The 13,383-nt window shown below is 40.9% G+C and overlaps 1 protein-coding gene across 7 annotated transcripts in view; it reads left to right on the top strand.

The window, feature by feature from the left end:
- Positions 1–13,383, top strand: part of ENTPD3 (ectonucleoside triphosphate diphosphohydrolase 3) — a 41,981-nt gene that overhangs the window by 23,961 nt on the left and 4,637 nt on the right. For all 7 annotated transcript variants that reach the window (XR_007378358.1, XM_048952213.1, XM_048952214.1 and 4 more), the window contains exons 3-10: positions 362–482; positions 3,746–3,863; positions 6,579–6,729; positions 7,479–7,638; positions 9,616–9,846; positions 10,228–10,500; positions 10,597–10,707; positions 12,465–12,602. Coding sequence is in view for 6 of the 7 variants with exons in the window: in XM_048952213.1 (XP_048808170.1) it covers positions 363–482; positions 3,746–3,863; positions 6,579–6,729; positions 7,479–7,638; positions 9,616–9,846; positions 10,228–10,500; positions 10,597–10,707; positions 12,465–12,602 (1,302 nt within the window). In the remaining variant the exon portion in view is untranslated. The remainder of the gene's footprint in view (positions 1–361; positions 483–3,745; positions 3,864–6,578; positions 6,730–7,478; positions 7,639–9,615; positions 9,847–10,227; positions 10,501–10,596; positions 10,708–12,464; positions 12,603–13,383) is intronic.

Here is a 13,383-nt window from a genome sequence, read left to right as displayed (position 1 = left end):
ATTGTTGAGTGTGCGCTAGTCTCAGCCTGCCTATTGGCCTTGTTTCCTGAGGCAATGGGAGATGGTCAGCATACATCTACATGTAGACACTGTGGGAAATGAGCATACTGGCAGTTTGGGTGAACTCATGCATCCTGCATATGACAATATACATACACCTCTTCTAGAGAATGGCAAGTTGGTGACAGCCAAACGCCAAGCAGTTCTTAAGTAGAATACAGAATTTTCATGTAGCATAATCTAATTGAGGAAATGAGATTTTATGAGATTTTAAGTCTTAACTGATTCAGAGCTTCAGGTACTGTACACAATCACTGAATCCTTTCACACTATTGAAGTGTTGCCTTTTGTGTTGTTTCAGGATGCTTACCAGAACGCCGAGCATTGTTGCCCAAGTGTTCCTTCTTCTAAGTGTAATTCTTATCATTGCTATTGCAGTGATTCAGATTAATCAGCAAAAGATTCTTTCCCCAGGCCTTAAGGTAAGTAGGTAAGAAATAGGTAAGTAATAATAATAGGTAAGGAAGACCAGTATTTGGAATTGATATTTAATAATCATCATTTCTAAACACTGTTTTATGGAGTAATTCAAGTGTGTTTACACCCACAAATTAATTATGTTCCTTATTAATTATGTTCCTTATGTCTTGTGTCTTCCTTATGTAATGGGAAGACTAAGGCTGCGGCAAAATGAGAATTGGCCAAGGTTACAGTGGCAAAGGTGGAAAAGGATTCCTTGACTCAATGTCTCTGATGCCTATCACACAATGCCTTCTTCAAGACTGGCAGGCTAAACAAAGGCCAAACAATTAAAAAAAAAAAAACACATTGCTTTTTTTTTTTTGTCTGAAATTAGAAGTAATTGTAAATTCTTTTTGAGATTATTCAAAATTATTTTGAAGTTATTTCAGGTATTTCTTGGAGTTAAAATTCTATTCTCAATCACATTTAGGAAGTCCTTACTGAAATCATTGCAAACTATTGCTGTGGATCATAAAGCATTTGGGCTGCAAGTGTGCACGTTCTGATTTACCCCATGTTGGGACTTGCTAGATACTAAGAGAAGTGAAGTTAGCTACATAAGGAGCAGCAGAGCAAACTGAAAAAGACAAACTGAAACAATCTGAGAAGTAGGTTCAAGATTTGCCTTATGCTGCTGGATTATGCATGTGAATTCTTCAAAGAGAACAACTGAAGACAATGCTATAGAAACTAGCCTTCCAGGGATGCTATGCAGTCCAGTTTTTTGTTCTTATAGCTACAAGCATAGACAATTTGTCAGATACTTCTTTGAAGTCATTTCTACCTTTCCCTCTACATACTTATCTGAGTAGTTTACATGAGTAGTAATAGCAATAGGCTGATAGCTTACTACACTTCATGGGATTATCATAATCTTTGGTTTGTCTGAATCAGGTTTTGGCCTAGAATTTGTATTGTGATATCAGCTTTAAGTGTTGGTGTGGTGTGGCAGGGTGTGTGTGCTGGAACCTTGCACGGACACAGTACTTCACATTTACTTCCTGTTTGACTTAAATTTCTGCTTGGAGCAGTCTTACATCCTAACAGCTTTCACTCAAGGCAAAACTGCACTGATATGTAGGCCAAGGACACTATCTGAAATACAGCCTACGTATTGCTTTTGCTTGTCATTAGTTTCAACTCAGAATGACAAAGCTGTTTACTTTACTCTTCAAGGAAATATCAGATCCACCTGGATTATCTGGAGGTGGTTTATTTGGGGAGGTCTGCTTCCTGAGTCACAGCAATTTCATGGCTGATTCCAGAGGAATTTTGGTGGTTCTTCTGCCAGATGCTTGGCTTTGGATTTCTTTTGGGGCTGTAAGCCTGATTGTCCAGAAAGCTGTAGTTTATATGGAGGGCTCTGTGTTTGATTCTGGAGTTACTGAATAGTTTTTCAGTGACTGAATAGTTTTCAGCTAAAACAGTGGTTGAATGGAACCTGACAGCACAGAGGATTGATGGTATCTGTGGAACTTTTCACCTTGTAGCTGATCAGGTTAAACGTCATCTGAGTAAATACGAATGGAATTTTCATTATCTAGCAACCTCTGAGAAACAAACTAGAGACTGATACCACTGGTAATTCTTGGGGGAACAGGAGCTTGTAGAATTACAGTGGGAAACTGAGAACTAATGAGGTACAGAGGTTGAATGATGTGCCACCTGAAGCAGTGATCTTTCTTGAAGATTTGGGGCATCCAAGGGAGGCTGTGTGATGAAATAAATTAGCCCGCTCCAGCTGCTTTTACTGGTTTGCAGCCAGATGGAGGCTCTCATTTTTCACTACTGTCAGCTCCTTCTGTCTTTTTTAAAAGAAAAAAAGTTGACTGAGAAGTGAACCCTACACTATGCAATGCCTACCAGTTTGATGATTTTGAAGAGGGAGCAGCTAGACTTGTTTTTGGGGATAGCAAAGAGGAAAAGCAAAACAAGTCTCCTTTTACCGAATTAGAGCATGGCTGAGGTTACCATCAATAGGTTTGCAATGACACCAAGTTGGGAGGTGGTGTCGATCTGCCTGAGGATAGGGAGGCCATTCAGGGGGATCTAGGTAAGCTGGATCGCTGGGCTGAGGTGGATGGGATGAGGTTCAACAAGGCCAAGTGCCAAGTCTTGCACTTCAGCCACAATAACCCCATGCAGCGTTACAGGCTTGGGGATGAGTGGCTGGATGACTGTGAAGAGGAAAGGGACCTGGGGGTGTTGGTTGATGCTTGGCTGAACATGAGCTGACAGTGTGCCCAGGTGGCCAAGAGGGCCAACGGCATCCTGGCCTGATTTAGAAATAGCGTGGCCAGCAGGAGCAGGGAGGTGATCATCCCCCTGTACTCAGCACTGGTGAGGGCGCACCTCGAGTACTGTGTTCAGTTTTGGGCCCTCAGTGCAAGAAAGACATTGAGGTCCTGGAACGTGTCCAAAGAAGGGCAACGAAACTGGTGAGGGGTCTGGAGCACAAGTCTTATGAGTAGCGGCTGAGGGAGCTGGGATTGTTAGTCTGGAGGAGGCTTGGGGTGACCTCATTGCACTGTACAGCTTCCTGAAGGGAGGTTGTGATGAGGAAGGATTTGGCCTCTTCTTCCAGGCAACAAACAGGACCCGAGGAAATGGCCACAAGTTGTACCTGAGGAGATTTAGATCAAACATAAGGAAAATCTTTTTCTCTCAAAGTGGTCAGGCATGGAAATGGCTGCCCAGGGAGGTGGTGGAGTCGCCATCCCTGGCAGTGTTCAAGAGGCATCTGCATGAGGAGCTACAAGAGATGGTTTAGTAGCTTGTGGTAGCAATGTAATGGAAGGATGGTTGGACTAGATGGTCTTGTAGGTCCTTTCCAACCTTGTGATTCTATGATTCTGTTGGAAGGGGCCTCTGGAGTCACTCGGTCCAACCACTGTTCATGCAGAGCCAGAGTGGGGCATATCCAGGTGGCTTTTGAAGATCTCCAGGGAGGAGACTCCACAGTCTTTCTGGGCAACCTTTGCCAGTACCCCACCACCATCATTTATTTATATTTATATATTTTTATATATATTATTATTCTATGCTTTTCTGTTAGATCCATGTCTAAGCACCTAACACTAGAATTAACGTATCTCCTGTAACTATACTGTGCATACACTTTCAAACACTTCAGTTTGATGATTTGAAAAAGTGTGGCTGCATATGGGTGTTGAGGATGTCACTGTTTGTCTCTTGATGTGATCAATTACTTCTTTCTCCACAGTATGGAATAGTCCTTGACGCTGGATCTTCGCGGACTACAGTCTATGTCTATGAATGGCCAGCAGAAAAAGAAAATGATACGGGAGTAGTGAGCCAAACCTTCAAGTGTGATGTGAAAGGTGAGCTCAGATAGTAGTTCCTTACTTTTTGTAGCCTCTGGGAAAAGGTTATCTGGAAGCTTATACTGGTTTTTTTTCCCTGTTGCTATGGTAGAGTGCACTATTTTCCAACAGAGAGAAAATTATAGCTAAACTTGCCTTACTCCACTGCAGTGTATGAGTAGTGCAGACAGAATTCAATTACAGAGAGTCTTTATATGCTTAGTCCTTACACCCTGAAATAATTTATTTCAGAAGGAAAGCATAAGATATATTTAAAAACAGTTTGGAATTAGAAATCTCTGAGAAGAACTGGAAATTTAGCCCCTGTTAGATGTTTGGCATTGATGAAGGCAAAAATGGATGCCAGTTATGCCACTGGAGTTTGAAGAATTAGTTTTTAGTTTCCAAAATCATTAGCTGTGCTTTAAAAACACTTTTGTGGATTGAGTCAAATTTCCTAGACAAATGAGGCCTATGCAGTTCATCTGGAATTATTCTGTAATTACTTTGAAAGAGACAAGACGGGGAACTATAAAAGGCATGAAGAAAGTGAACTGGAAGAGCTTGTCAATTCTAGATAGCAAGGGAGAGTCTTATAAAATTAGCAAGTAAAACAGCTAAACTATGGGATTGTTTCTAACAATGTCATAGCTGTTTCAAATACGAATATGCAGGTCCTTGCCACAGGAAAACCAGGACTTTTGCACTGCTTGAAGATATCTCACAACAACCACCACTGGCTGCCTGCCTTGTCTTTTGTCTGAGGTTTTACACTGGCTCCTCTCAGAGAGAGGACACTAAACTGTACTGACTTTTGCTCAGACTGCATTGTGGTTAATTAAGTATGTGCTCTAGCAGTTTGCTGTAGATTACTTCCTAAGAAATGTCAGAGACATTTGGCTAAGCTTGCAAAGATACCAAAATTTCACATACCTGTCAGAGGTGTAACTTCAGAGGTTTGTAAGTGACTAGGAGACAAGTAGGAGGGAACAGTTTCTCAACAGCACCAATCTTTCTGTCATCATCATTAAACATACGTATAGGTAATTTTAGAGCAACAAAGGAAGGAAGACAAATGTAATGTGCCCAGAAGAAATGTACTGTCACGTGCCTGGTGATGTGTTCTTCACAGGCTGCAGGTGTGGCAGCCTGCTTGCTGGGGCAGGGGGTACATTCCGCTTGCTTATGTCTTAACTCATTCAGAATGTTGCATGTAGGAGTTCTGGAGTGAGAAAGTTGCAGTTCTATTCTCCTCTGGAAGATGGAGAGGGAATTATTTTGTGAATTTAACTGGGTAAACAAAATGCTGGGAAACAGAGGAGTCCAAATTGCTGTGAGCCCCCATGCGGCCTTAACCAGAGTCACCCGCAGTACTTCTCATCATCCAGTGTATAAAATCAGCACATTTCATTGCTTTAGTCTTGGGTGCCTCTGCTCTGGAGGAGACAGAGGGTTCATGTGTTCCTCAGGTAAGTTGGGGAAGTGCAGTGCCAAAAGTGACTGGTAATGTTTCTTTATCTGTGGGTAGCCTTAGGCACTTAAATTGTGGGGGTGGTTCTGGGCCCCAACAAGAGGTAGACTTGCACAAACTTACTAAACTTGTAAGTCAAACAATCAACTAATTTGTCATTTCTATGGTGTTCTTGTAATTTCATTTCATGTTTTATTAGGTAACTCTGCCATGTCTGTTCGAACCAGCCTAAAATCAAAACCTTTCAATGTAGTGCAGATAGTCTGTCCCGGTCAGGCTCTAATCATCAGCAAAGTAGGCTGTCCAGAATGGATAGTTACTGCCCTGTGACCTGCTCTGCCTGTTCTGAACACTGAGTAGAGGCTATTGTCAAAAGAGAGTGTATGGGGAGTGTGAGGCAACAACAGCTGCTGAGGGTGTGAAACAAAGTTGCTCCTCTGCTTTCCTGGATTTCTCTGTGTGCCACATCCTCAGCTAGGGAATTTTACTGAGGAACGTCTCTATTCACACTCAAGTTGAACCTGGCAAAGCTGAGGTCCTGCTGGTCCTTGGAGTGTTGAGTAACGGAGGAGAGACTTTCATTTAAATTATTCAAATAGTTATACATTATGTAGCACAGTGTGACTCCCATTTCTGATACTGGAAGCTTGGAAAGCTGTAAAATTCTCAGTAGTTCATGCACCAACCTAAACTTGTACCTCAGTGACGTCAAGAGCCACTTTTGTGTGTGTCTTGGAATTTCGGCAGCAATTCCTTGCAGCAGCTGTTTTAGTTGAAAGCAGTGAGCTCTAGTGAGCTATAGTGCAATGGTGCCCGCAAAAGTTATGGAAAACGGTTTGGGAAATCTTAGTCTTAACGTGTGCAAAGAGGTATATGCTGTAGTTTAATAGATCAGAGAAATTTCACATCCACTAGACATCTTATTTTCTATAGCATTATGAGTAAACCTATTTTCTTTACGTAATATTGTCATGATGACATTAGATGGTTATGCTCTTATACGCATCTTACTACATGCATGGTACTATAGGTGCACATGCATACCCTTACAAGCAAGAAGTTTCAGATATCTTCTCTGTCACACACAGCTCAGACAGTCACTACATTGTTTATTCCTTAAATAGTCATAGTTTTCAACCATTCTGTTGTTTGCAACTACAGGAGGGAAGAGGGAACCTCTTTGTCATAACAACTGTTTGCTTAATTAGGTTAACTTGTACTTGGCAAAGCAGAATGCAGTCAATCTACTTGTTTTCTTTTAGGTCCTGGTATATCCAGTTATGAGCATAACACAGGAGCCCTTGCGAAACCGCTTGATGAGTGCCTGAATAAAGTCAAGGAGAGAATCCCAGTTCATCTACATAGGAGCACCTCAATTTATCTAGGGGCTACAGCTGGCATGAGGCTACTGAGGTACAGTGGAAGTTTGAACTCCTCTACATGTGTATTGCTATAGCAGTCTGGGAAGAAAGAATGTGAAAAATGTACTGGGCACATTTCTGTCCACTGGAAACTAGTCTTTTCAAAAGGAAATGGAGCCCGGCCAATTAAATTATTTTATTTTTTTTAATAGGGAAAGCAGGGCTATATGGAAATCCTCTTTTGTACCATTTTGGAAATAAATCCTTTCTTTATTCTGTAGAAGGCAGAATTTTAATTTGCTCTTTCAAAGCTATCTTAAAATCCAGCACTATGTAAACAGATGATGTTTATGCATATCTGAGGGCAGCAAAAAAGCTAGACACTGCAGAGTTTTCTTGATATGGATGTGATGTAATGTGGCTTTTGGGGTCTGTCTGTGGCTTTAGCTGTGGCAGACTTTTTTATATGTTTGGTCTCTGACTAAGCAGAGTGAGAAGAAAGATTTCAGGCCCACAGATATCATATAAGCACTCAGTTCACTAAGAAAAGAGCATGTTTGAGACAAAATACTTATGAGCTTGTATGATGAAGAGTGAAGTTTGAATATAGTGGGCGAGTTGCTTGCTGCAATGATGCTGGGTCCTTGGCTGTTCCCTATAATAAGCATCCCCTTTAGGCTAAAACAATGTCAGTTTTTATTAGGTGATTGTAAGGCTTTTCTTGAGCTGCTAGGCAGTGAATACTAAACATGAAATTGCCTTTCCACATGCTCAGTGTCTCATGTTTTGTGAAATGCTTAGGTTGCAAAATGAAACAGCAGCCAACGAAGTCCTCGCAAGCGTTCAAAACTACTTCAGAGCACAACCTTTTCGATTTAGGGGTGCGCATATCATAACTGGGCCAGAGGAAGGGCTGTATGGATGGATAACAGCCAACTATTTAATGGGCAATTTCTTAGAGGTGTGTGGAAAAAAATGCATGCTTTTCACTGTTCTCTTTCTTATAAATGAGAGGTTTGAGAGGAAATGCCTGTTAAAACGTCATAGCTATAATTTTCATTTCACAGTGAGACATATAACAGGGCCTCGTGGTAGTAATTCAACAAAGGAAGCACAGATGAAAAGATGTGACAGGAATCTGACCTGGGAAAGGTAAAACTGTAGATCCACTAAACTGGGCTCATCCATAAATGACATCAGTGCCTTACTGAGAAACAGAAATTGCATTGCTCCTGAGTGCATTGGTATTTTAAAATGTGACAAGTGTTGACCATCTTGACAGTGATGCCAATTAAGGATGTTTCCACCTTCTTTTCTGCGACTTCTGCAGGTAGTTGCTGCTTCTGCAGCCGTACTGGTGAAGAGTCTACGCCGCTTAGGAGTTTCCAAACTGTTTGGCAATGTTAGCTCAGTTATCTTAACAAAAAAAGACAGTTGTCTTAAGCGGTGAATTTTATGTGGCCCAATATGCCTCAGCTGGGCCAGGAATCACTGATACAGTTCATTACAGTACTGATGAAAAGCTGCAGGCTGCGACATCAACTGTCATGTCTGTAGTTGGGAGGGAAGATCACTTAGTGGGTCCTCCTATTTTGTCCATAGTGATAGCAACATAAAGATGCTTACACCGTTCCTTGAAGTTGTAATAGTGTCAGGCAGGCATTTCATAACAGGAGGTATTTTCTCCTGTATGTAACTGGTCATATGCTTTCATGGCAGTTGTGTGCTGCTCTTAGCATTTATTGCAGTTCTTCCAGATAGTCTTGCTAGGCTGAAAATAATTCCAACCACACCTCTGAGTATTGTTCACTGTCTTGGTAGAATGGTTCCTGTTCAGCTGTGGAAATTAGTAAGCAGGAGTTGGCAATCCAAGTGATACTTGGTGAATGTGTTGTTGGTCCCTGCTAAGTTAAGAAAACTAAATAGTAGTATCATATGTTCTGGCATGGTTTTTCTTATTTTATGCAACAAAAATGACTTCATGAACTTCAGGGTGATGTCAGTCTCCTGCCACGTGGATTTTAATGCTGAAGATCTCAATTTCCATATGACAGATTCATGAGGACTCCTGAAGAGAATGCTAGACGTTCTGAAGCCAGTTTAGTATAGAGTTGTGTGAAGACTAAAGTGTAGATTATCATGAGTAGGAGCAAGAAGCTTCTCACTATTCTTGTAAGAAGAATGGAGATAGGAGGGAAATTATCCCATGGGCTCTTAAGAGGAATCTATTACTGTAGATTTTTTTCATAAGTATGATTGCTAGCCCATGTTTCTTTTTCCTTCTTTGTTTATGTTCACATCACCATCCATAGTAAATTATACTGCAGTAAATATGGAGGGAATTACTAGCACAGAAAAGGTATTGTGCACAGTGACTGTGTAGATCAAATGCAGCATTTGAAGGATGTTCTGGATAACAGGGAAAAATGCCAACTGAATGGATCAGATTTATTGTCACTGCAGTTTTGGTGATGGAAAGGTACAGATTAAGGGTTCACGTTCCTTTGATTTCTGTTTTACTCTACTTTCATTCTCTTTTCCTGTGTATAATAGTATTCTATTCCTTTAATAATTTATCTTGCCTTGAAACAAGCAAATTTGCATGCTAATTCCATTCAGATCTCCCAGGTACCCAGACTTCAATTTCCTGCATTCTAGTATAGATATTGATCAAACTAGTCCAGTGCTTTGATTATTGTGCTGTCCTCGGTCTTCAAAGCTATGCTGTATTACTTTTTCCATCTTTCAGACTCTTTGCTCTGTGGGAGTACTTCTCATTACATCTGCATGTTTTCCTCAGAGCTAAGATTTTCTGGAAAAAGTGAAGGATAAAGAGGGAGGGGAAATCTAAAAAAAGTTCAGTTAAAAGTAGAAGAGCTTGAAGAGAGAACAGTCAGATGATATTTCTAATTAGCTTTGTGTTTATTTTTATGTGCAGAGAAACCTTTGGAGGACATGGGTCCATCCGTACAGAAAAGAGACCATGGGTGCACTGGATCTTGGAGGAGCTTCCACTCAAATTTCTTTTATCCCAGAGGACTCTCAGGAGAACTTCAATAACACCATGCAAGTGAAGTTGTATGGTTACAACTACAATGTCTACACTCACAGCTTCCAGTGTTATGGGAGAGAAGAAGCTGAGAAAAGGCTTTTAGCACTGTTGCTCCAGGTCTGTTTAAGACCATTTGCTGCTCTTGCAGCTGTTCAGTAATCATCTGAGCAGGTTCTTAGGGTTGTGATCTCTTCCCTTAGGTGGAGTTTGGAGACTCCAGTAAAAGCTTGTGTTGCTGTGGCCAAAAAGCACTTAGGTTTCAAAGGTTTTCATATTTGTTAAATATTGCTCTGAGTTTTGTAACATTAGACAAAAAAAAAAATGGGTTCTGTGTTTTGCTGATTTTGCTGGTTTTGAGGAAAAGAGTCCATATGAATGACAGTGTTCAGCCATGACAGAGAAGAGATCAAGAACACGTGAATGTGGGTTAAAAAGATTTCTGTAGTTATCGTCACATTAAGTCCTTCATGCTCCTGAGTAGTCTTTGTTTTTCTTCAGAAGTCAAGCACCAGTTCCAGTGTGGATAATCCATGTTACCCTCGGAATTACGAGGCTGCCTTAACACTGAAGTACTTCTGTGGCAGTCTTTGTACACAGTCTCTGAGACCAGCAAATTATTACCCAAACCAATCCGTAATCTTCCATGGAACAGGAGACCCAGGTCTGTGTCAGGAGATGGTTTCATTACTGTTTAACTTCACTACTTGCAGAAACCAGGAGGACTGTCCATTCAGTGGAATCCATCAACCAAAAGTTAAAGGGAATTTTGTGGTGGGTTTTCAAATCAGCATTTCCTTTTGAACTTTTTTGCTTTTGATTTCAGTAGTTTTGAAAGTAACAGGCCTTTCATCTGCTCCTTTTCTATAGGCTTTCTCAGGATTCTACTATACAATTAATGCTTTGAATTTATCTGGGCACTTTTCTCTAGCTGAATTCAATTCAAGTATGTGGTTTTTCTGTTCACAAAGCTGGGCCCAGGTAAGTGCGCCTTTTTTTTTTTTTCTTTCTCTCTCTCTTTTTTTTTTTTGTATTTGTGAATGGGATATAAAAAGGAAATGGACTGTTCGAGTATCCAAAACTTTTGAGGTCTCTGTCAGTATTAACATTTGTTTTCCCACCATGCTTCCAATCAGAGGGATTCCTTACAGAAGGCTGTGGGGCGACCTCATTGCAGCCTTTCAGTACCTAAAGGGAGCCTACAAACAGGAGGGGAATCAACTCTTTACAAGGGTAGATAGTGGCAGGGCAAGGGGAAATGGTTTTAAGTTGAGGGAGGGAAGATTTAGATTGGATATCAGGGGGAAATTCTTTACCAAGAGAGTGGTGAGGTGCTGGAACAGGCTGCCCAGAGAGGTTGTGGATGCTCCTTTTCCCTGGAGGTGTTCAAGGCCAGGTTGGATGGGGCCCTGGACAGCCTGGTCTAGTATTAAATGGGGAGGTTGGTGGCCCTGCATGTGGCGGGGAGGTTGGAAATTCATGATTCTTGAGGTCCCTTCCAACCTTGGCCATTCTGTGATTCTGTGATACTTTCAGAGTAGCCCTCATACTTAGTGTAAATTTATTCATTCCAGGGAATTGGAGATTGCCATGATGGAAGCATTTAGAAGGCTGATAAAACAGGCCAATTTAAACTTTAAAACAAGACTTAGCTAGATCTTTATTAACAACACACTTTGATCTCACACTGTCAGCAGTATCATGATATATTCAAAGCACTTAGTAGCAAACAGCTGTATTCTACATTTATCAGCAAGTGCACAGTGCAACAGAGCTGATGCAGTATAGCCATAATTTGACTTAAATGGGAGTTAACACTGGCTGTGAAGAACTTGTACTGGTGGAGGGCAAATTGATTTTTCACTATTGTCCCCACAGGATTCATATGAGGAAAAGGTAAAAAAATTGTTAAAATTGAATAGTAAATTGGCCCCAACGGGCATTCCATGACCTTTTCCACACTGTTTTCACCCAGCAGTTTTTCATTTTCCATCTTACTTCATCTATCTGGGATGCCTTGTGTATTCTGTGATACACTGCTCTTCTTGTAACTGATGGGACTTGCAACTGGGAGTTCAAAGCACTTTGCTTGGGTCTGTGAATTCCAGCTGATACTCATCTTCAAAACGAGCATCTTAGGTCAGAACTGACATCCAGAGAGCAGTCCTGTTACTGGAGGTTTAACTCAGTGTTTTTCTACTCCTGTAATACTCCTCATGCTCTGTTCTGATCTCAGCAGTTAGTGTGAAACTAGGATAAATGGACAGACCTGTATTAAATTTGAAGGGAAGTACCTCCCATTACCAGACTAGCTCCCTGTTTTGCATTCATTTTGCTGCATTTCCTACTGTAATTTACCATCATCACTGCTTCGTAGCTGACTGCCACACAGAAGGTGCACTCTGTGATCCTCTTAAAGAGATTTGTGGCTGTGGTTTACTACCACAGTTTTAACCACACTATAAAGATGACATGGAAAATTTAGGAACGATAACATCCTTGATCACTTTTGTACAGTTTTATGTTTATTTTGATTATTCTTTACCATGTAAGCTGTCTCACCATCAGGGTGTTTTCACTGTAAATCTCCTTCTAGTTGTCCACAATTTTACTTGCTGTTTCTAATGCATTTTAATTAGAATCCAAAGTATTCTGGTCGGTTTGGGTTCTGTTTTGTTTTGCTTTTTTAAACGAATTGTTTTTTATGATTTACTTTTTTTTTTTTAATGTGCTTTCAGCTCCAGTTTATGCTACCTAAATCTGAAGAAATATACACTAGATCCTACTGTTTTTCAGCCAATTTTATTTATTACTTGCTTGTACATGGCTACAACTTTGATGCAGGGAATTGGCCACAGATACACTTTCAGAAGGAGGTGAGTAATAATTGTTTCTTCACAAATTTGAACCCAAGGATGTCTAGAAGAAAACAGAAGATGCAGCAGCCTACAAAAATATTATGGTTGTAAACAGCCTTTATAGATGATAGTCAAATGTTATGCATAAAACAAAGCCACTTTGCAAGCCTCATTACCAATTTCAGCCTGGTTCCAGAGGCTGCATCACCTAGTATGTATGGTGGTAATGTAATTGTGGTAAAGTAATGGTGGTAAAGTAATGCTGGCTACATTCTTTTAGAAAGCATTAACAGTGTGTCGAATATTAAATAATACTATATTTTTAACCTTGCCCCAGTTAAAGTATTGGCTCGTTTAAGGCCTGAAACTCTTCTCCAGTCAAAGTCAGTGAGCTAATCCTGATGGGCTGAACAGGAGAAGTCCAGCCTTTCTGTCTGCTGCCAGAGCCTTGGGCAAATGGGCAGAGATGGTTTGTAGTCAGGGGATGAAGCAACTAAGGCAGCCATCATCCTCAGATGGCACATCCACCTGTGCTGTAATCTGGTTTTCTGGAATAAGAATTTATACTGATAGACTGTTGGCTTGGATATGGCAGACAGAAGGCTTGCAACCATGTTTGTGTAACACCTACACTACTCTCTTCCCTGACCTGATTTTCCTCCTAAAAGCTAGAATACTTGGGATGAAGTGGTATACACTCATTCTAAAGCTGCTGCTAAGAAATCCTTGCTTCCAGTTCAGAAGGCATTGCCCACTATGTAAGCCTGGCTGTTACATCAGGAAATATAGTCCCTGCAGT

Source organism: Lagopus muta, chromosome 7, assembly GCF_023343835.1.
Source record: "Lagopus muta isolate bLagMut1 chromosome 7, bLagMut1 primary, whole genome shotgun sequence".
Classification (NCBI taxonomy): domain Eukaryota; kingdom Metazoa; phylum Chordata; class Aves; order Galliformes; family Phasianidae; genus Lagopus; species Lagopus muta.
Note: the sequence above shows the minus strand (reverse complement) of the source record. Positions and strands in the feature narration are given on the sequence as shown.